Here is a 22,450-nt window from a genome sequence, read left to right on the forward strand (position 1 = left end):
AGTTCAGCTCCAATCAGTTCAGTTCAGTAAATATGAACAGGCCCTAAGAGCTGAACTGAACTGAACTGATTGGAGCTGAGCTGAACTGAACTGAACTGAAAATAAGTAAATATGAACATGCCTGTAGTATATAATATGCAAAAGCTTGTTGAAATTTGAATAAAATAAACAATGAATTAAATTAGAAAATTGATAGACTTCATTCACAAACATAATTATCTTTTTTTGAGGGGATACAAATATAATTATCTTGGAACAAATATTATAATAAGGTTTGGTATTTGATGTGTTATATTTTTTGCTAAGTCATTAACTTTGATGTTTGGATTTGTATAATTTTATGGATAATAATAATATGCTTAAGATTGCGAGTTTAAGTATTTATTGTTACATTGGTACAAAAACACCAAGTGACATTGAAGTATTGAACTACAAGTCTACAAGTATAATTTTTACTCTGTAAAATTTTTATTTTTGATAAATTAAACAAGTTAAGTGAGTTTCCAAAAGTCAATTTATTTTTGATGTCTTCTTCTAGTAAAGTCAGCAAACAAGATTAAGCCCAAATTCAAAACAGGGTCCGTGAATTATTGTTGAATTTTCAAAAAGAAACCAAATCATGAGAATCAAGGGGATGTGCCACTTTTCCAACAACCTTGCATCATTTTGCAATCTCAACAGTAGATACCTCAGACCTCAGTCCGTATATCTTCGCTGTAAAATAATTTATTCTCTCGAGAGGAGGGTTACCTAATATATACGGAGTACTACAGAGTACGGGAGTAGTATTTAGTCGGAATATCAGTATATACTCCGTAACTAATACCATTTAAGGCTATCCTAGTTAATCTCTGTGATAAACAAATTTCAGTTATCATGGAGTAAAACCGCTACTTCAAGTATCAGTTTTACCCATTTTCACCGCAATAATTACACTTTAATCCCCATAAACAAGTTTTGTTTATCACGGAGATAAACTGGTATTTCCAAGGCAAAAGTAAGTATGAAACTGAGGTTAGAAATAGCACAGAAGCAGAAAACTTCAATTCAAAGCCATCCCAAAATGTCTCCATCCAATTACACCAACACAGAGAAAAATGAGATAGCATGAAAGTGCAAAAAAAAAAAAAAAAAAAATAAATAAATAAAAATGAAAACCCACCAAAGTAATCCCCCCCAAAACATCCCTCTATAAACACAAGATCGAATCGTTTAGCTACTCATATTTGGTATGCAGGGAGCAGCATCAGATTTTTCCTGCTCCTTCCATATCCTCCCAGTAACCCTCAGCTTCAACTCCTTTTTGTCCCCACCGGAAAAGAAAAGTGCCATATTCCGTTGGATGATAAGACCATCATGGCTATCTCTAACCTTACGGTGACTGTCTCGGATACTACGAGGGGTTCCTTCCCACGTAAGTTTCCTCCCATGTCCCCCAACCTCGAGGCTGTAACTGTAGTTTTGAGCCTCAGTTTCATCGCCCATGAAACGTAGGAATGCCATGTACACTGGAGCATTGTGTAGTTGGAAAGCCTCAAAATGGAGGCAGAAGTATTGCCCCAAATAATTGAAAACCTGACAAAATGACAGACAATAATACAAAATTCAACGTACGCCCTAATTGGTGCTATGATCAAATGAAGCTATAGTATTGACCCAAGTAATTGAAAACCTGACAAAATGACAGACAAGAATACAAAATTCAACGTACGCCCTAATTGGTGCTATGATCAAATGAAGCTATACGTTTCTCTGATGCCAAGTACTTTTCAACACAAACAAATGAAATAAAATATACACGTAAATAATAATCATAAAAGGGAGGCAGGAAAAACACGAGCAAACAAGAAAAAAGAAGGCTAAGAGGCCATGAGGTTGGAACTAACACGGACAATATGATCGAATATGTCATAGATAAATCACATAATCATTCAAGATATATATTAGACTACACTCAAAATATACAAGAGAGACTTTAACTAACCGTCAACATCCACGTAGCATTCTCCACTTCCCGGGGATTGGATTTAACATAGCGATGATTGAATGTATTACCAGAGTGCATGTCCACCTTGTGATCATCCCTAAGATGGGTCACCAAGCGGGGGATATCACCAACAATAGAGCACTCGGATCCTGCATAAGGACAGTTGTATGGTCTAAAATTGCACACTGTCTCATGTTTGAGCTTGCTATAATAAGGAAATATTTCTGGACACCCCAAACTGTAATATCTACAAGGAAGTTCAAGTGACTCTGCCACCTTCTCCAGAGCTAAGCACCTAATATCACCGAGTTCCTGTCTACAAGTTGGGCATCGGTTGTGCACTCTTCCTTTACAAGTGGAGCACAATGTATGCCCATTATGGCACTGCATTTACAACCAAAACCCATATCAATCAACTATGCAAGCTTAAAATCGTAAAATGGAAGGTTTGACATGTTTCACTCAATTGCGAACAATAATCACCCCAGATGTGATTCAAAGTATTTAAGAGCTCTACTAATCAAAATTCATAAAACAAATCAGAATTCCAGCCCCGCACCACTTTGTAACGAGCCCTCTCAAAAAATAAGGATAGTTCTATGAAAACTATAGCCAGGACCTCAATTGGAGAGAAGCCACATATGTATTTATCTAAACATTAAAGGCATTAGACAGTACAAGGTGAGGATAGAGAGGCACACACATTGCAAAAAAATCGCCCTCTTGTCCTATCTATCACATTAAAACAAAAAGATGAACTTATAAATAGATGCGAGACCAGCCTGCAAGTCGTAATATGATCCCACTTCTATACTGATTAACTCAGTACACATTAGCCAATTATAATAATCTGCATATAAAGGCATGAAAGGTATTAAGTTGATATGTGAAAATTTACACTTCTTGAGTCATTAATGTTGCATGTTCTAGAATTTAATAGATTATTTATTACTTGGATCTTTCGTTATTTTGGTTAACTATCTAGCGCTACAATAAGGAATTTGCATTTTCTTCTAGCTATTGTTAGGGACAGTGGATAGATTTTGCTAAGAGAATAACAGTGGAAAATGGAAAGAAATAATCAAGCAAATGCGAATTATAAGTACTGTACATTCAGAGAATCATTTGATGCACTCAAGTCTCTCCAGATCATAAGCTTTTAAGTTTTAACAACTTAATTAAGGGCACACATAGCATGCAGTAAATTTCTGGTCATTAAACTCACATTTAACACAATTCCCCGGTTAAATTTTTCCTAAGGCTGCAATTCATCTCTTTAGCATACTATATATTGAATCGAAAATAGGTTTGTTTGTCCTTCAAAGCTAAAGCTCCAAGAAATGAAGTATAACTAAACAACTATTTCTTCCTCCATCCAAATTTCATCTTAAGTATTTCATCAACACAAACCTTTTGACTGGTTCCAAATGCATATGGCCACAAGTTATCAGCCTGCAAAATGAAAAATACTTCACAACAATGTTTTTTTCTACAATAATGGACTGATCCTTCTATCTTCATGTCCAGGTACAAACCAACTCAATATGACCTTGCATCCAAATTCCCCACTAAGGTTATTCTGATAGCACAAAGTGGCTTAAGTTCATAAAGAGATTTGACATCTTAATTAATGCTATCAACCACCTGGTACTAAAATCTAAAACGAAGGTAACGAAAAATTGGAAACAAGTTTGTGTTCTACCCCATAAATTATCCTTAGTAAACACTTTGAGTCCATTAGATATACTCTTTCTCATGAATATACTTTTCTTCCTTAATTTTTAATACCACCAAGAGAGACAGTAATAAGAGGCATCAAAATCCATAAAAGACACTCAACTCCTACTAGGTAGAGGAGATGCATTAGTGCATTACCATGAACATTTACATTTTTAATACCACCAAGAAAGACAGTAATAAGAGGCATCAAAATCCATAAAAGACACCCGACTCCTACTAGGTAGAGGAGATGCATTAATGCATTACCATAAACATTTACACGGAACATCTTGGGTAGATTGCATAAGTAGTTTTTAGATTGTATTCCCCATTGAGTTAAAGTTCAATGCTTCCAATAAAATACAGAAACCAATCAGTATAGAAACCATAATCATGCACGAGAGTCATAATGCAATGAGAGGCCACACTTAGAGAGAAGCAAAACAAACATAGACAGTAGACTCCTTGGCCAATAATACAATCCACGACTCTCAGCGTTTGACCTCTTTAAATCCCAAAATAGTAAGCTCACTTTTCCATAGCTTGCAATTAACAATCATTTAGTTGTAGGTGCTATGATAAATGCATTAATAATTTCGGGACCAAACTAACATGTGATAACAATCAATTATGTAGTACTCCGTATCAAGAGAGTTATACACAGCTAAAAAGATTTGCCTCACATCAAATATTTGCTTAATCAAACAAGATCGAGCTAAATCAGACAATTATTATTGAATCAACCAACAAATCCATAAAAGTGGCTACATAATTGTGGTGGTACTCAAGCTTTAATTAATTCACATCATAACATTTAAACAACCCACATTACACAAATTCACACAACGAGATCAAACCCGAATACCCGATAATATTTATTCGTGCTCTGATTGATTTACATCATATCTTTTAAACAACCTACATTATACAAAATCAAACAATTATTTAAGCTCATCAATCAAATAAAGCTAGCTAATCCACCAATTTTCAATCATATTTCCTTTAATCATACACAAAAAAAACCCAATAATTGCTCAATATTATATCAAAATTAGTACAAATTTCACACCAAAAAACAAATCCCAATCAAGAAAAGAAAACCTAGTCCAATCAAACCCAATAAATAATAATAAAAACCAAAAACCTTTAACAGCTAGGCCGTATACAAATTCATCCTCATTACCGCCATTTATAATCATCATCTAACAAACCCGAATGCAATCAAATTACAAAAATCAAGAGAAAAATGATAGATTAAAAACCTGATGAATTGGCGGATACATAGAATTGGTACAAACAGGACATTCAAGCAATTCATGAACACTAGTTGCCGGCGTAATTGCCGTGGGGATCACATTACTCCTTTGTTTGACGGGAATTTGGTGGTGATGGTGGTTGTTGTTGTTGTTGTGGTTGGTATGGTGGTTGTCAAGATGAGAGATCTCTTCTTCCTCCAAACCATCTACTGAAGATACACACTCAATACTATCAATATCCATTTTAATTTCAATCAAAATTAATCAATTTACAATACCCACAAATCGAATTGAAAACCCCAATTTTAAGAATCTCAAAATATGTTGTAATTTGAATTTAATTCTTAACCCAATTTTCTCTCTCTACAAAATTTCACAAACCCTATTCTTCTCTGTTTCTTGCTCAAATTAAGAGAGAGAAATGAAAATTCAAACAGTAAAAAAATTTAAAAAAGAGAATTAAAGGAGAGAAGATGGATTGATCAATTCCAAAAGAATCAAAATTTAATCTTCCCTCACAATAAAAGGAGAGTTCTTTTCTTCTTCATTCACTCTTTCTCTCTCTAGATTTTTTCTCTCTCTAAAATTTCTCTCTCTTGGCTTTAGAGAGAGAAATTTAAGGATAATCGTCCATTTTCAAAAATGGGTTTTTAACTGATTATGATCCAACGGACAAAAAAGTTAGCAATTTTTAGAATTTGTTTAAGGATTTTTGGAATTTTAAAGAATTAATTAAATTTTTTGAGAATGTGGAGAAGTTGTAGGAAGATGAGTGGATGATGTGCACGTTAATTGTGGGGGCTTTACAATTATACTGTGATGTCGAATTACAACTTTACAAGTTGGAGTATAATTGTGTCACATTGCTTTGCTTTTAGATATCTTGGTATCTTACCTAAGTTTAGTAGTGTTTGTTTGAGTAGTTGATTAGCTTCTTTTGGTTTTTACATGATTGTTTTTAATTGGTTGCTTGCCTTTCACAATTGGTTCCTCTTAAGGATTTATAGTGGATTACTTTTTGTTGTGGTAAAAAAAAAATTAAAATGATTGGAATCTTAACCTAATCTTGTTGAGAAAGAAAAGGTGCATTGTATCATGTATTGAACTTGAAGGATTGATCTATTAATGATTTGCTTGAGAGTTGTCAACTATGTAATGAGTAACAAATTACAATCATCCATCTATTTGTTTGAAATTGGCTCATGATCCAATTTGTTGATAAGATGAAGATTTTCAATGGAATCATAAAATGTGCTATCTAAATTTAGGCTTTTTTTATCGTTGATTTAACCAGTACTCCGTAATTATATCACTAATCTAACATATTCTAGTAGGGCTGAGCAAAACTACCCGAAAAACCGATCTGTAACCGTTCCGAAAATTAGGGTACCCGATTCGATAATCATAACGGTTCGGGTACCCGTTCCGATAATTTGTTATCGGGTATAGTTATTGGGTATCATTTTAAAATTAACGGTTACTCGATCCGTTCCAATAAACATTTTTTTGCCTTTTTTCCCTACTTAAATCTATTTTTTTTAAATCTAAACTCTTACTTTACTATATAATTATTTTATAATATCAATGATTAGTAATATTATTAATAATTTGGTCAAAATTATATGATATTGTTGTTAATTAGTGGTAAATTATATTATAATAACTACATAATTAAGTTTAATTATCATTATTGGATATCTTATTGGGTACCCGATAACCGATCCGAAAATCCGGGTACCCGAACTTATCGGTTCGGATATGGATATCACTTTTAGGGATTTTGGGTATCGGGTACCCGAACCGTTAACGGTTCGGGTACCCGTCCCATGCTCACCCCTATATTCTAGTTTATGTATGTTTGTTACAAACTTACAAAATTTATATATACGGTTGAAATACACAAGTGTCAAATTACTTAGATTTTGTCTTTCATCAATTTGTATATATGGTTGAAAACTTAAAATACATAAGCACCAAATTACTTTTCTTAGATTTTGTCTTTCATCAATTATGGCAAATTGATGTACAAGTAATACTTAGAGAAAAGACTCATTTATTATTGTATGCATGATAAAGAATTTAGATCCGCTATTAATAAGAATCATAATTCTTTCACTACTACTTGAAGTAAAAATGCGGTTAGTAGTTTATATATCGTAATAAAATGGATCTATATAGATGCTATACTCAGTACCGAATTATTTTCCTTAGATATTGTCTTTCATCAATTATAACAATTTGATGTACTAGTACTTAGATTCTTAGAAGAAGGGTTCATCATAAACTTTGCAATCAACCCATATCGTCATCCACATTAAATGCGAGGTAGGTATAACTTAAGTATTATTTTTTTTTCCTCCATATCAACAAATCCAAATTACTATATAATGAAAATGGCAGCGACAATTCATCTGCAACTACCAGCGGTTGTCTACATCCATCAACAATAGCAACTATAAACAAGGTCACCAAGTCCAAGTTAATTATAAACAAGGTCACCAAGTCCAACTATAATAGGAGGTATACTAATTATAATTTATGAAATTTTAACTATATTTTCAATTATGTTGATCTTACTATTTTAGCTTCGTATTTCCTAGCTCAAATAATATTATTTCGACCTTTATATGACCATTGTTTGGCTACATAAAGGTCCGTGAGAACTTATAGCCAATACACGAGGTGCGTACAAAAAAGGGTAAATTGGATGCTTAAAGGCAAATTAGATGGTTCTACCCACCCAATTGGACTCCTAGAGAATATTAGAATCCATGGTTATCATGTCGGCAATTTTTATTTTCGGGCCAAAAAAGCCAAAAATTTCCAAAATTGAAGGCTATTATTCACGCTTTTTGGGAAGTTTTGGAGGTTTCGGAATTCGATATCGAAATGTCTTGAGATACTAGGAGATACATGCAGGGGTCATATAATGTCGTTTGGAACCATATATAATCATTATATATTGTTATAAATGTCCGTGGTAGGCTTAAGTTCATGAAATTGGTGCAAGTTGTAAACGGCTATATTGGATGCTTAAAGGCAAATTGGATGGTTTCACCAACCCAATTAGACTCCCGGAGGATATTAGGATCCATGGTTATCATCTCGAAATTTTTTATTTCTGGGCCCAAAAAAAGTCAAAATTTTCCAAAATTAAAGGCTTATAATCATGCTTTTTGGGCAATTTGGTGGTTTCGGAACTCGATGTCGAAAAGTCTTGAGATACTAGGGGATACATTCAATGGTCATATAATGTTGTTTGAAACCATATATGATCATTATATATTGTCATAAATGTCCGTGATAGGCTTGAGTTCATGAAATTGGTGCAAGTTGTAAACGGCTATATTGGATGCTTAAAGGCAAATTAGATGCTTTCACCAACCCAATTAGACTCCCGGAGGGTATTAGGATTCATGGTTATCATCTCGATAATTTTTAATGCTGGGCCAAAAAAAGTCAAAAATTTCCGAAATTGAAGGCTTATATTCATGCTTTTTGGGCAATTTTGATGGTTTAGGGACCTAGTGTCAAAAAGTCTTGAGATACTAGGCTATACAACCCGGGGTCATATATTGTCGTTTGGAATTATATATGATCATTATATGTTGTCATAAATGTTTGTGGTAGGCTTAAGTTTATGAAATCGGTACTAGTTGTAAACGACTAAATTGGATACTTTTAGGCAAATTAGATGGTTTCACCCACCCAATTAGACTCCCAGAGGGTATTAGGGTCCATGGTTATCATCTCGGTATTTTTTTTCTGGGTAATTTTGTAGGTTTCGGGACCTGGTGTCGAAAAGTCTTGAGATACTAGGGAATACATCGCAGGGTCATATAATGTCGTTTGGAACCATATATGATCATTATACGTAGTATGTTGTCATAAATGTCTGTGGTAGGCTTGAGTTTATGAAATCGGTGCAAGTTGCATTCTAAACGGCTAAATTGGATGTTTAAAGGTAAAGTGGATGGTTCCACCCACCCAATTGGACTCCCGGAGGGTATTAGGGTCCATGGTTATCAACTCGACAAATTTTTGTTTCCGGGCCAAAAAAAGTCCAGAATTGTCCAAAATCAAAGGCAATTTGGAATATATTGTCGTTTGGAATAAACTGAATGCGTGGGGTGACTCCTGAGGTCATATAAGGTGATTTGAAACCATAAGACGCCTATAAATAGGTCTATAAAGTATCAAGAATTAGTTTAAAATCTATACTAAAAGGCGTTTATAAATAGGTCTATAAAGTATCAAGAATTAGTTTAAAATCTATACTAAAAGGCGTTTATAAAAACGTCCAGGTGCCACATAAACATCTCTTTATGCCACATCATCACCCAAGTATAAATACTTCATGATGTTTAGGGGATTTGAACCCCCAACCACTTATATCAAAGGTGACTTATTAACCATCTTAGCCCATAATCAAGAGTGTTGTAAAAATTATAAAAAATTGTACATAAGTATAAATCACATGATTTAATTATTAAAAAAAAAAACACATTCAATAATATCGATTTCATATTTCAAAAATCCTTACAAAAAAAGGCCCCAATTTCACGAATATAAAAATAGCAATCCGGAACAACGCACGGGCTACTCACTAGTTTACAAAATTATATTGTACCCCTCTATCTACTCCTTTCACCCGCACCACTACCAAACCATTATTATGTTCATTATTTTATCAATTTTGGGTTCACTATTAATCTATTATAGTTTCATTCTTTGCACCTGTTTTTCTCATACTTGTATATTTGTCAATAGACTCAACAGTCAACACCCTATTTTTATTTACTCCGTATTTATTTAATTAAGGGTGTTGTATAACAGATGCTTTGTCACAGATTTTTGCCTTTTTGCTCCACATCTTAAAACTCTTCTTTTTCCCTACCATGTGATGTAAAGTAGGACACTGGACAGTGGACACACCAGATGCAACACTTTTAAATGGGAAAAAGAGAGAAGTACTTAAAATATCACCTGCTTGTTTTTCATAATGAGCCTCTTAAGTCTTCTCTAAATACTTATGTACATTTAGAGTTAAGACCTCGTCAGATCATTACCTTAGCAAAGTTTAATCGGATGCCAGGGTGGTAGTTTCGACTGTCTCATTGTTCTGTGTTTCTGTAAATGACAATCTGAAATGAAACGAAAAATGATGTGCAACTCGAGATTGCCTGAAAGGCGAATGCACTGATTAGATCAGGTTGTGGAAAAGATCATATATTTACAACCATTGGCAATGGAGGCAAGATCATAGTTGCAGAACAAATCCATTTTCTCGGTAAAGGGCGAGGGGAATGCAAATTTCCAGCTAAATGATACAAATACACATGTTCCGTTCTTTTCAACCCCTTTGCTCCCTCGACCCTGTTATCTTCTAAATGATTACTCTTATTTGTACTTTATAGATACTGTACAGTGATGAAACTACAATGGGATCCCTTGGCCCGAAAGCTTTACATACTAGCAACAACAGAAGGGAGGTCTGATTCAGCTTCGGCTTCTCCTTCAGAACTTTCAGCCTCTTTAGGTTTTTGTAGTGAAAGATAACGGTCTAGGGCTCCTTTCCCATAAAGAATTCTACCTCCACGCCCTTTTCCCTCTAACCCTATTGCTTCCTCATCAACAATGACAGCATCAATGATATCATCACCCGTTCTTGTGTCAGGAATCTGCATGACATACATCGCAAACATTCACAAAAAAAGATATCACAAAAAATGAAGGTTATACCCCCAATTGTACACATAGGCTCCTTATGACAGCATCAACAGAGCAGTGTGAGCTTCTAGTCTCAACAAGGATATACAGATGAAAGAGGCTGATCATGTTACCTCGTACATGGAATCCATGAGGATATTCTCCAGTATGGCCCTCAATCCCCGAGCTCCAGTATTTTTATTTACTGCTTTTTTCGCAATTAATCTCAATGCTTCGTCTGTGAAATGCAGTTTCACCTGAGAGAAAGAGAAAGAAATTAAGTCTAACCTCAGTTGTAAGAGTGGGGATGCATACACCAAACCAACAGTGAAAATGAAGTAACTCTCAAAGGATCACACAGTCACACCCCTTTTCAGGAGTTATCCAAGACCATGTTGATCTGAAAATAATCTAGAAAAGGGGTTTCGGAGGAAATACTTACTCCATTCATTTGAAACATCTTTTTATACTGCTTCCCAAGAGCATTCTTTGGCTCCATCAAAACCTATAGAACAAGAATTACATCAATTAAACATTGATAGCTAAAAAAATTAGAACCCAAAATAAATCCAATTATCTTCTCAGCATTAAAAGTTTCCCTTTGAAATAGCAGAACTAAGGCCCATGACTTTCAGAACTTCCAGGAGAATCATGTACAGGTATACCCAGCGTCTTTTTTACCAATGTAAATAAAATCTCGTCCTTTTCATATGTTGAATTGTCCCTTACTAAGATCATATGTTGAATTGTCCCTTACTAAGACTAACATTCCCAAGATTTAACACTGATGATTGACAGAAATTATGTGTACAAGATCACAATAGAAAATTACATCATATTGAGAGAAAGTATTACCTCAACAAGTTGATCTTCAGTAAGGGCTGACAAATTAACAAGGACTGGAAATCTTCCAACAAATTCAGGTATCAAACCATAAGCTATGAGATCGCTACTTTCTACCTGAAAAGGTATACAGCACACAACAAAAAATTGTAAGCAAAGCTTCTGAGTATGAATTTAGAATACCAGTAAGAATCTGCAAGAAAAAGATATCTTCCAGTTATTCTAGGTGCAAACCTAAGCACAAACATACATTATCCAATAAAGATGAAGCTATAACAGCACTTGTGGGACCACTTGTTCTCATATTGGCCCGTACAGGAGCACCAAAACCAATAGATGAATCATGGCGCCTGGGATAAAAATACAATAATTTCTTCAGCTACTTCATTTCCAAAATGGTTTTTTCCAAGTCAATACTCACAGTGGAAGCAAATTGCTGAAAAAAGGCAGAAAAGAAAATAAAACCTTTCTGAGATGGTTTTCTCCAAGTCAATAAAAGCACCCCCACAGATGAAAAGAATATCCTTTGTATCTATCTGCCAAACAAAAGATGAATAAATAAGAAATCAAAAGCCAACCATTGAGAACATTTGTTATGCTACCCAACAAAAGCATGGTCTTGACTTGACAAAATACATTTAAGTTATGAATCTCTGTACCCATGTCAAAACACACTATGATACCTGGATATTGTCACCCCGGGGATGCTTCCGAGCTCCTTTCTCAGGAACATTAACAATCTGGTGATAATTGTAAAGATCAGTTAACTTACTTTGTCTAACTAACAATACCAATTGAACAAAGTGATAACAACAAAGCTCAAAACGAAAGATGTGAGCTAAGGCTTGCTTAAGTCCCAACTGTACTAATGCAAAACAAGTACTACATCATAAAGAATAAAAATATTTATAGTCGGCAAAAGTTTCTTTAGGCACTAAGAAACATGAGGAGACTCCAATCAACAAAAAAATTGAACATAGACTTGGTATACATGCTCCTATATATTATTTTCTGAAAAAAAAAAGGAAAAAAATTCAACCATGCAAACCCTTTTCTCTATTACCCTTTTAATATACTCCGCTGTTACAATCATCTAAATATGATGCAAAAGCTAGTTCCTTAATACCAATATGGGTAAGATGATACCAACAAACACTAAAGACACATCATCTATTCACGAGAGCTTAAATAACCAACATTACCTAGTTTATCTTTCAATAGAACACTATCACTCAATAAGCAGCATCAATCACCCAGAAACAAAAGGGCATAGGAGTAATATTTAAGCACCCACTATAAACTAAAAAAAATGAAATATTTCTAGAAAATGTAAACACATGTTAAAAATTTTGGTTAATTTGACAGAAAGCAAAGGTTTACTTACTGTTCCTTCCAGCATTTTCAATAATGCCTGCTGAACACCCTCTCCTGATACATCTCTACTAATATTAAGGCTCTCAGCCTGCAATTTGACATACTCAATCAATTAGGTGTTAAAAAAAATAAAAAATAAAAAATAAAAATCAAGCCTACTAAACCATAAAACCACAGAAGAAAAAAAACAAAAACCTTTTTGGTAATTTTGTCAACTTCATCAATGTACACAATGCCTTGTTGTGCAGCTGCCACATTATAATCAGCCACCTGAACAAAAAATAAAAAATAGAATATATAGCCTCTTGTCGCAGAAATAAACCATCATACTGACATTATAATTTTTGGGTTTAACCAAAATAAAGCTACCTAACACTTGGAATCCCAACCTAGATAATACTAAATCCTTGCTAGACAAATACTTGTATCCAAAGTTTAATCTAATTCCAACGGCAAGATAAGATAAGATGCCAGCGACAGGCAAACAGCTAGACAGAACTGGTCAATATTGCATCTTGCATGATTAGATGAAATTAACATTTATTACTCCCTCTATCCCGACATAAACTTCATACTTTTCATTTTGGGAACTCCTGTATAAACTCAGAACTAAAAGGGTTACTCATTTCCTGTATTATAGAGAGTTGTCTAGTGAGCTGGTGTCATCTCTAAAAATCTAAAGAGTGTATGTCTTTGAGAGTAAACTCATTTTATGGGTCTAATATAGTGAGAAAGGGCCTACAAGCATCTTCCGCGGATAGCTTGTCTCATTACGAGAAAATAGTGAATAACAAAGGATAAATTTTTTATCAGTCCGTTCACTGCTTGCATTTTTCTTATTTTTGTGTGCTCATTATTTCTCAAAGACATGGAATTTATCTTGAGGCATTCAAAATGCAAAGTGGCAAGTATTCTTTCACAGGATACAAATTTTATTAAGCCACAAGATCTTTCAAAATTCATATGCATAATTAAAAAACAAAAGACAAACATGGGTTAATGATGAATTTTAATGCTCATCAAACTTAATTGAGAAGGAGCTAGCTGGAAAGCATGCCACAGAATAAATGTTCCTAAAACAATTTAGGAGTTACCATGAGAAGCTTGTATAAAATTGACTCTACATCTTCTCCAACATATCCTGCCTGCAGGTACGAAAAGAGCACATAAACATCAGCCAGCAGCCAAATTACAACAATATAACAATCCAGGCTGCCACTTAGCCAGTAATCATTCTCTTGAGACACCAAGCAAGTTAAGCACATGCATGCAGGGGTAAAAATAAATATAACAATGGTTTAGGCTTACAGTACTGAATGAGACAACATGTGATCCCAAAACAAATGTTTTTCAAGATAAACCTCAAATATGCAGAAAAGGTAGATGTAAAAGAGCGGTGCCTCAAGAAAAGTGAAAAGGGGAGATACTTAACTTTCAATATTTGATAACAAGGGTCATTTAATATTTAATTACATATGAAATTTCATAACAATTCTCTTAATTCATATATAAAGGACCTCAAATTAAAGTAGTCAAAAAGAGGATTATGGAAAGAAAGATGTCTTGAACCACTGTATAGCATGAATCCTGACCTACCTGAGTCAATGTGGTTGCATCTGCAATTACAAAGGGTACATTCACCAGCCTCGCCAATGTTTTTGCAAGTAATGTCTTCCCTGTCCTTGAGAAAGCATTACAAGAATGAGACGAAAAATGTAAATAGATTAACTTAGAAAAATAAATAAACAGAGGACTCCAACCTCCTAATACAAAACTAAAGCAAAGGTATGAGTCGTATGACCAAGAAAACAAAAAAGAGATTCAGCTCCCAACTCTTTCTCTATTTTTCACTGTTCCCTCTATTCTGTTTACATATGATTACCACCACCAAATTGGAACATCTAAATGCCTAGTAAATTCCTACTAAGGTGTCCAACCTATCGTTTCTTGCTCTTAAAATCATTAAATAAACCCCCAACATCTTTCTTACCATTTACTCAATCCAACATCTAGGATTTCACATCAAAGGAGACATTCTCACCTTCATTACTATTGTGTTAAATTCTAATAGGTCAACAGCCTTGATGGCTTGTAGAATGTCCCCTTTGCATCAACACCATGAAAAAGGAAGAATAATCTAGCCATCTCTATTCCTTGAAAGAACAGCCCTAGGCATTATCTTTGGTATAGCATCAATTTTGAGTTCCAAGTTCCCCTAAATTCATGTTCCAAGTAGTCTACTATAGCTATTCTTAATATGAAACCATTGATTCCAAGGGTATCTCTCAAAAGGGTCAATGCTCCAAATTGTCATTGACGTCTCCTGACTCTTCTCCACCCACTTCTAATAATATCATATCACTTGCAAGAAGCACACTACGGAATTTTGCCTTTGATTATCTTGGTGAGCTAATCTACAATTGAGGTGTATATCAAAATCAATCCCTTTAAGATGTTCAACATTCTATAATACTGATGAATTTGCTAGATGGCAAAAAACCGCCATATGTATATTGAATATCCGTAATATATGCTATAGTTATTTCCTCTTGCCTCCAACTCCTCTAATTTCTGGGTCAATAAAAAGAAAAGAACATAGTTGATCTTTGCATAATACAAATCCAGACTTATTGGAAATGTATGACCTCTATCATATGTCCCCTGGTCTTAAAACCTTGAATGATAGACTTTATATACTGATAGCTATACAACATTAACTCCTTAAGTGCCTCCTTGTATACTTAGACTTGAGTATGGCATTGCAAGCAATTATTACAGAATTACAACATTGGGAACAAAAGTCTACAATTTTTCTCTCTTTAGAAAGGGATGGGAAAGAGTGAAAGACAACATCATTATCAGAGCCTTAATCCCAATACAGGGGGTCAGCTACATTAACCAAGATTTTTATTCTAATGGTCATCAATATTCAATATAAATCCTCTCCCTCTGTTCCCTCCTATCACATGCTATATGCTCATGTAAACCCAATTTCTTCAAATCATTCTCAACTTCCTCTATCCAAAAACAATGAAAAAGAGGCTTTCTCTAATTATATCAACATTTTCCAGCTTGTTTCCAGTATGTATAGCATAAAGAAAATATAAGGAACAGAGACAAAGGCATACTGCAAACTGCAGAAATGAAAGGCAGTGAAGTGGCCTCTAAAGTCTAAGCTAAATCCTAAGAATTATCAATAAGAATAACTGAGATCCTGCTAAGAAAATCATCTAGGGTGACAACAGATTACCTGACCCTGTAGGCCCCATTACTAGAATGTTGCTTTTTTCAAGTTCCACAACTTCATCAGTGGGATCTGATTTTCCATTAGCTGACTCCGCTAGTTGCCTAGCTTTCCACAAACCATAAGCAATTAGTTAATTTTAGCAAGATATTCATAGCGTATTCAAATTACAACATAACATAGCAACTACAAGCAAAACAATTATCAAACTGAGGCCTGTGAAAGCTTGGGACAATTAGTACTTGAATTCTTTGTCAAACTCAATACATCGGGGTATAATACCACACTTTACACATGTAGATTCCTAAAATCCAGAATATATTTTTTAAAAATAAATCATTGCCTATCAAAGCAATGGAAGCCATGCTAGTCAATTCATTGTCCTATAAGAGCAATGGAAGCCATACTAGAATTTGATTCAACTTCAAACATTATAATAAATATCCCATAACATGTTCCACATCCAACAATAAAGCATGCAAGACGGTTCATCCTGATCGTATCCCTATAAGTAAATGGTTCATCTTCCATTAATAACAACAAATACATGCAACAGAATCACCAACCTTTGCAAGGCCTCATAATATATCCTCTTGTAGTGGTTGTAAACAGCAACAGAGAGCACCTGAAACCAAAATGAGTGTGCCAGTATTTCAGTTCAAATTCGCGCATAACAGGAAACTAATAGTCAAAAGCAAAAGTAATGTGGCAAAAAACATATACTCTCAGGCTCTCAGCATAACAAGAATTTGGATAAAATTGAAAAGATATCCACATTCAACAGGACACCAGCTATTATTAGCTCAAAAATGAACAATAACATCTTAAGTATAAAAAAAACTGAAAAATTGTATACATACACAACACTCATCCAAATGATCATGCAAATCATTCTCCCAAACTCAATATCAATAACATAATACAGTAATTGAAACACACTAATACTAATCTTAGTCATAATTTTATCAATCTTCAATAACAATCATAAATAACATTTATTCTTCCAAGTGTAATCTCATATAAAGCAAAATTAAACTCAATTTCTAAGTAACAAACAAAAATGGCATAAAAGGAGTATACCTTCTTAGCTTTCTCTTGCCCAATCACAAACTTATCAAGTCCTTTGCAAATTTCCTTAGGAGTAGGAAATCCACTCCCCAAATTAGACCCACCCCAGCACCCATCCTTTGAATTGGATCCAAACCCATCACCCCCACTCGAACCGGCATTCGAACCACCACCATTTCCACCACCTCCTCCTCCTCCTCCACCTCCTCCGCCGCCTCGAGCCCGAACAACAACCCCATCATTAGGAGGCTGCCACACCTCCGGAGGATCCCCAGAACTCCTCATAACATTAGAATCAGAACCCAATTTCCTCTTATGATGATTAAAACCCACGAATTTACTACCTCTATCAATGAATTCACCTCTGAGTGAAACAGGCTTGAATGACATGAAATGATAAGGTGTGTTTATTAAATTATCTTCTGGTTTACTAGCTTTGTAACCAGTGTTAGAGCTTGCCATACGACTCATATGCATCTGATTCATCACAAAGTATCTGAATTGGTAAGCTGTTAAGATTGCTGTTTCTTTTGTTGATTTCGATCTAAGAGCTGCTGCTGCCATGGCGGATTTTCGATTGAAAAATAATCAAAGAAAACAGGGGCGATTAAAATTGAGAATTTCGAAGAAAATTTCGAGAAATTAAGACATGGGTTTTGTAGATTTGAGGATGAATCGAAATGGGTTGGTCTTGTTTTTTGCAGAAATCAATGAAAAACGCAGATTATTTTAAGAGAGCGAAAGAGATAAATAGGGAGAAATTGAAACTGTTAATAGATGTGAAATTGAGATGGGTAGTTATAAGATTTTTTATTTTTATTTTTATTTTATGAGGAAATAAAAAAAAACTGTAAAATTGTGAAGAAAAAATGATGATTTTAGAGAGTAGATATATGATTATGTGCACACAAAGAAGATGAAGACAGAGAACAAACAAAGTATTTTCTCTCTCCTCCCTAATCTGATTAATCACTTTAGAATAGAATATCTTCATTTTAATTTTATTTTAATTCATTTTATTTATAATTTTCATTTTTATTTTATTTTTTTGGTAAAGTGGTGGGTTGATATTAATACTATGTCGTTTTGGGAGGGGATTGGGAGAATATAGGAATCTTGCCTTTGCTTTCATGTCAAAATTAGCAACATGGCATATGGCAAATGGCAAATGTGGATATTTGGTTGAAGAAATTCTTAGTTTTACTAAATTTGGTTGTTGAAAAGAATTTGTGGAATTAAAATGGAGCAAAAATATGTAAATCTTATACAGATTATACATATGAAGGGCCTGTTCTAATACGATTATTTTCAGTTTAGTTTAGCTCTAATAAGTTCAGTTCAATTTAGCTTCTAATTTCCTTCTCTTATAAAATATTCAGTTCAGTTCAATTTAGTTCAGCTCTAATAAGTTCAGTTCAGTTCAGCTAAGTTTAGTCAATTTTAAAATTAATCGACCTTTTTCAATTGACAATATTATTTTCATACATATTTTATTACGTCTTGGTTTCATAATGACCAATCAAATCAGATATATATTATACTTTGTAATTTGTATTTAACAATGGAAAATCCTATGGTATTTCTTTCTTTGATGATGTGAGTTTTCAGTTGTGCTACGCAGAATGCCAGAATGTAACGAGCCGAAGTGACACATCGACTCTCAAAATGTTGAAATTCATTATAACTTACTTGTCAGTGTTTCACATTAAGTAAAGATGAGAGATGATTCAACTTTATAACATATAGGAGTTACTCCTACTATTGCCAATTGATTTCCCTACCTTATAAAAAGTACAAAAGAACTCTTATGAATAGTGTGATGAATTTTTTACCCCTAAAAATATTTATTTACCCATATACCCTTTTATGTCATATTAACTCTTATGCTTCCGTATTTATTTCACTATGCTTCTTTAGTCTTCCTTCCCTTCCAACTTCCAACCTTTTCCTCTCTTTTAAACCCCCCTTTCTCTCTCCTTCCTCCTTTACTTCCCTATTCTCTTTCTCTCCTCCATTAAAGCGAAGGAGCCCTCCATTAAAGCACCTACCGAGCTAAGCCACATGAAGAAGAGGAAGAGGAAAAGGAGAAGGAGGAGGAGAAAATTGTTGAATTTAATGGCAAAACTATTTAACATGAAAATAATCCTCTTCAAAGGGTGGGGGAATAGTTTGGTTATAACCCACTTTGTTACTATTTTTTGAAAAAAAAAAAAAAACACACACACACACAAAACCGCTGAATTTAATTACCTAATCATCTAATTAGACATTTTTCTTTTAAAGTTTTTCCATTAAATTTTTAGTTGTAACATTCTAACTTTCACGCTTGTCAATACATAATTTCAATCTCTTGTATCACTAATTATAAACATATAAATAATCTAAAGATTAAATATTTAAAACATATATATAAATCGAAATGAATCTAATAAGATCCCACATGACTATTTTGCCCAACAAAAAAGTCAATAAAATAAAGATCAATTATTAAAAAAAAATGAAAAACGTATATATTTTCAAGTGGTGCAACTAAAAGTGACGGATGATATATAACTGTATTTTATAACTCACAACAAAAGCCATATTGGTAAAAGTGTTTTTATAACTTACAACTAAAAGTGTTTATATATTTTCAAGTGTTACATTTTTTGTACCTATGCAAGGGTATGATTATCAACAATTTATTTCTTAGTATATACGTTCAAAAGTCTACCCAATAAGTTTTGGGTGTCATGGCAAGCTATTACAACTCGACCATAAACATCGATTATGTCGCGCGCAACGCGCGCGTAGACTCCCTAGTTTAGTATAAAAGCTCCTAAGCTTTGTTTGTAGACCAAACTCTCCTTCTCCTTGTTTGGGTTGACTAGGCCCATTTCATATTCTCTCCAAAATTAACACAAAACGGGTGGCAAGTGGTAACCTCCTTTAGCGGCAAGGATTGGCAATTTGGCATAATGAAAGTCCTCATACATTGAAATAATAATGCCTTCAACGGAGAATCGGAGATAGTAAGAATATTGTCAATATATGTATAGTATTTTCATATTTTTGTATAGATTTGTATTTGTAATTTATTTATAGCATAAAGAATTGAAGTGCACTAGGTACAAAATCTGAAAGGGAATAATGCACCGGTATAATGTATATTATATTAACAAGACCAGATCCCAAAAAAATGATTAACAATGCATAAATACAGTAGAAACGTATTAGATTAGCTAAGTCGTAGACAATATTTTTCTTGATTGGATTGGTTATTGAGAGAGACTGAGAGTAACGTATAGGTTTTCGACTTTTTTTTTAAAAAAATCTTTTTTCTTTTTTTTTATGTGACATTAAAAAAAAATGTATAAAATAAAACTCTAATCCGCCTAATTCATGTGCACGGTGACATTATGGTCCATAATTGCTTTTTTGGTGTTTAGAGAGCCACAAGGGCGGGGGTGAGAATCGATCTCAAGATCTCTTGGAACCGGGAGGAAAGCTCTAACCACTTGAGTTATCCCTCACTCTCTTATGGTCCATAATTGTGATAGCTTAATAGGTGTATAATGTGATACATGTGCAAGAACAAATCAACAGGAGAGACTAATTAAAATTATCTTTAAGTTAAAGAAACCTAGCCCAACTCGGAAACTACCAACTTTTTTTTATTAAAAAAAGAATAAGATAAAAAATATAATTCATCAAAGTAAATATATATCATCATATATATATCACATAATGTGTAATATTAACATACTACGCCCAATCATATTTCATCAAAATAAAAATAACTCTATTTTACGTATACATAATATAGTTTATCGATTTCAATAAAATATTATCCTACTTCTTTTTGGCATAAACTTTCTATAAATCAAACATGTTCCATACCTATAAATACGGTTACATCATACATCACCAAACACAATTTATTTTCACAAACAATAATTGAGAAAACTTCAAAAAAAAAAAAAATAGTGAGAAAGAACCAACAACACTCGTTCAACAACAATGCTGTCGTCTGCAGAAGAATCCTCCAACAACGAGGTAGGTACAACCCTCAATTTCTACACATTATCAAAACGCCTCCACAACCATATCAAAAGACCCTACTTCCCCAAACCCGATCATGGCTCGACCTGATTGACCCCGCGGGGTTCTCCCACCCAAAAACCCTCCTTGAGACCAAAACCCGGGTCCACAAAAACTTACGGTACTACCGTGACAACTACGTAATATTCCTAACCCTAATCCTTGCTCTATACCCCAACGCTTTCACTATATTGACGCTCTTCTGCCTCATCCTAGCCCGAACCTTCATCTACGACATCGAAGAGCCGCCTCTCGTGGTAGCTGGCTTCAACTTCACAAATGATGAAGCTTTTAGGTTCCTTATAATGTTGGTTATTCTTCCTTTGAGTTTTTCATCACCCGTCCTTGTAACAGGTGTAGGGGCTATTTATGGTCACGCCGCGTTTAGGGTGCCCGAACGAGACGATGTTCCTTTAACTGACGATAAAGAATTTGTTCATGTAGATGTTGCTGCCGATACCAAGTGAGAAGTGATTCATCCCCATCAACACCGCCTTTTTAATTTATTTTACGTACTATTTTTCTACTTATTTTATGGTTAAACTTAAAACTCATTCAATATTTGTAATTTATTTAATTTACGTCTCTATCTATAAAAATACGGTTTTAAATTAATATCGTTTCATATTATTGATTTTATTTGTTAGTTAGTTCAAGATTCTAGGAGTTTGTTAATGAACTTGATTGACTCGAACCAATAAGAGGTTTTCACACATATGTTGGTGACTCGAAACCTAATGAACAACTCAACAATGGTTTTTGTGTTTTTTACTCTATCAGTTTTATCAAATAAAAGACGACTTGTATCTCATAGATCGATCCGATATAAATGCTAATATATGGAGTGGTTTATTGATTAGTATTTTCCAAATTACATACTTTTTGTATCATGATTAGAAGAATTTAATTTTTGAGCTCAGAAAGTTTATTAATTTTTAGGAGTATAGTTATACGTAAAAAAAATTAGAATTGTAGCTATTAAAGTATTACGTAGTAACCATGCATGAAAAATATGAATACTATCACATTGATTAGGGAGAACACAATAGTCAGTTGTAGATTAGAATTTCACTTGATGCATTGAGGTCAATGATAATTTGAGTTTCAACCTTATAGATAGCTAATAACTGAGATTTTTTTTATTAATTCTTATTGAAGATTTTTTTTCAC

The 22,450-nt window shown here is 33.9% G+C and overlaps 2 protein-coding genes across 2 annotated transcripts; both read right to left on the reverse strand.

The window, feature by feature from the left end:
• Positions 1-983: 983 nt before the first annotated feature.
• Positions 984-5,817, reverse strand: LOC110696127 (E3 ubiquitin-protein ligase SINAT3-like). The gene is made up of 3 exons (XM_021873415.1): positions 4,969-5,817; positions 1,985-2,371; positions 984-1,575 (listed from the first exon to the last, which is right to left on the reverse strand). The coding sequence occupies exons 1-3, from the start codon at positions 5,203-5,205 to the stop codon at positions 1,213-1,215; spliced, it is 987 nt and encodes a 328-aa protein (XP_021729107.1). The 5' UTR covers positions 5,206-5,817; the 3' UTR covers positions 984-1,212.
• Positions 5,818-10,141: 4,324 nt separating this feature from the next.
• LOC110696128 (CLP protease regulatory subunit CLPX1, mitochondrial-like) lies at positions 10,142-18,183 on the reverse strand. The gene is made up of 14 exons (XM_021873416.1): positions 17,213-18,183; positions 16,699-16,757; positions 16,139-16,236; positions 14,485-14,564; positions 13,983-14,033; positions 13,084-13,158; positions 12,899-12,976; positions 12,198-12,254; positions 11,980-12,050; positions 11,765-11,864; positions 11,527-11,631; positions 11,114-11,176; positions 10,806-10,928; positions 10,142-10,643 (listed from the first exon to the last, which is right to left on the reverse strand). The coding sequence occupies exons 1-14, from the start codon at positions 17,762-17,764 to the stop codon at positions 10,428-10,430; spliced, it is 1,728 nt and encodes a 575-aa protein (XP_021729108.1). The 5' UTR covers positions 17,765-18,183; the 3' UTR covers positions 10,142-10,427.
• Between the last annotated feature and the right edge of the window lie 4,267 nt (positions 18,184-22,450).

This window comes from Chenopodium quinoa, unplaced genomic scaffold (genome assembly GCF_001683475.1).
Source record: "Chenopodium quinoa cultivar QQ74 unplaced genomic scaffold, ASM168347v1, whole genome shotgun sequence".
NCBI lineage: Eukaryota > Viridiplantae > Streptophyta > Magnoliopsida > Caryophyllales > Amaranthaceae > Chenopodium > Chenopodium quinoa.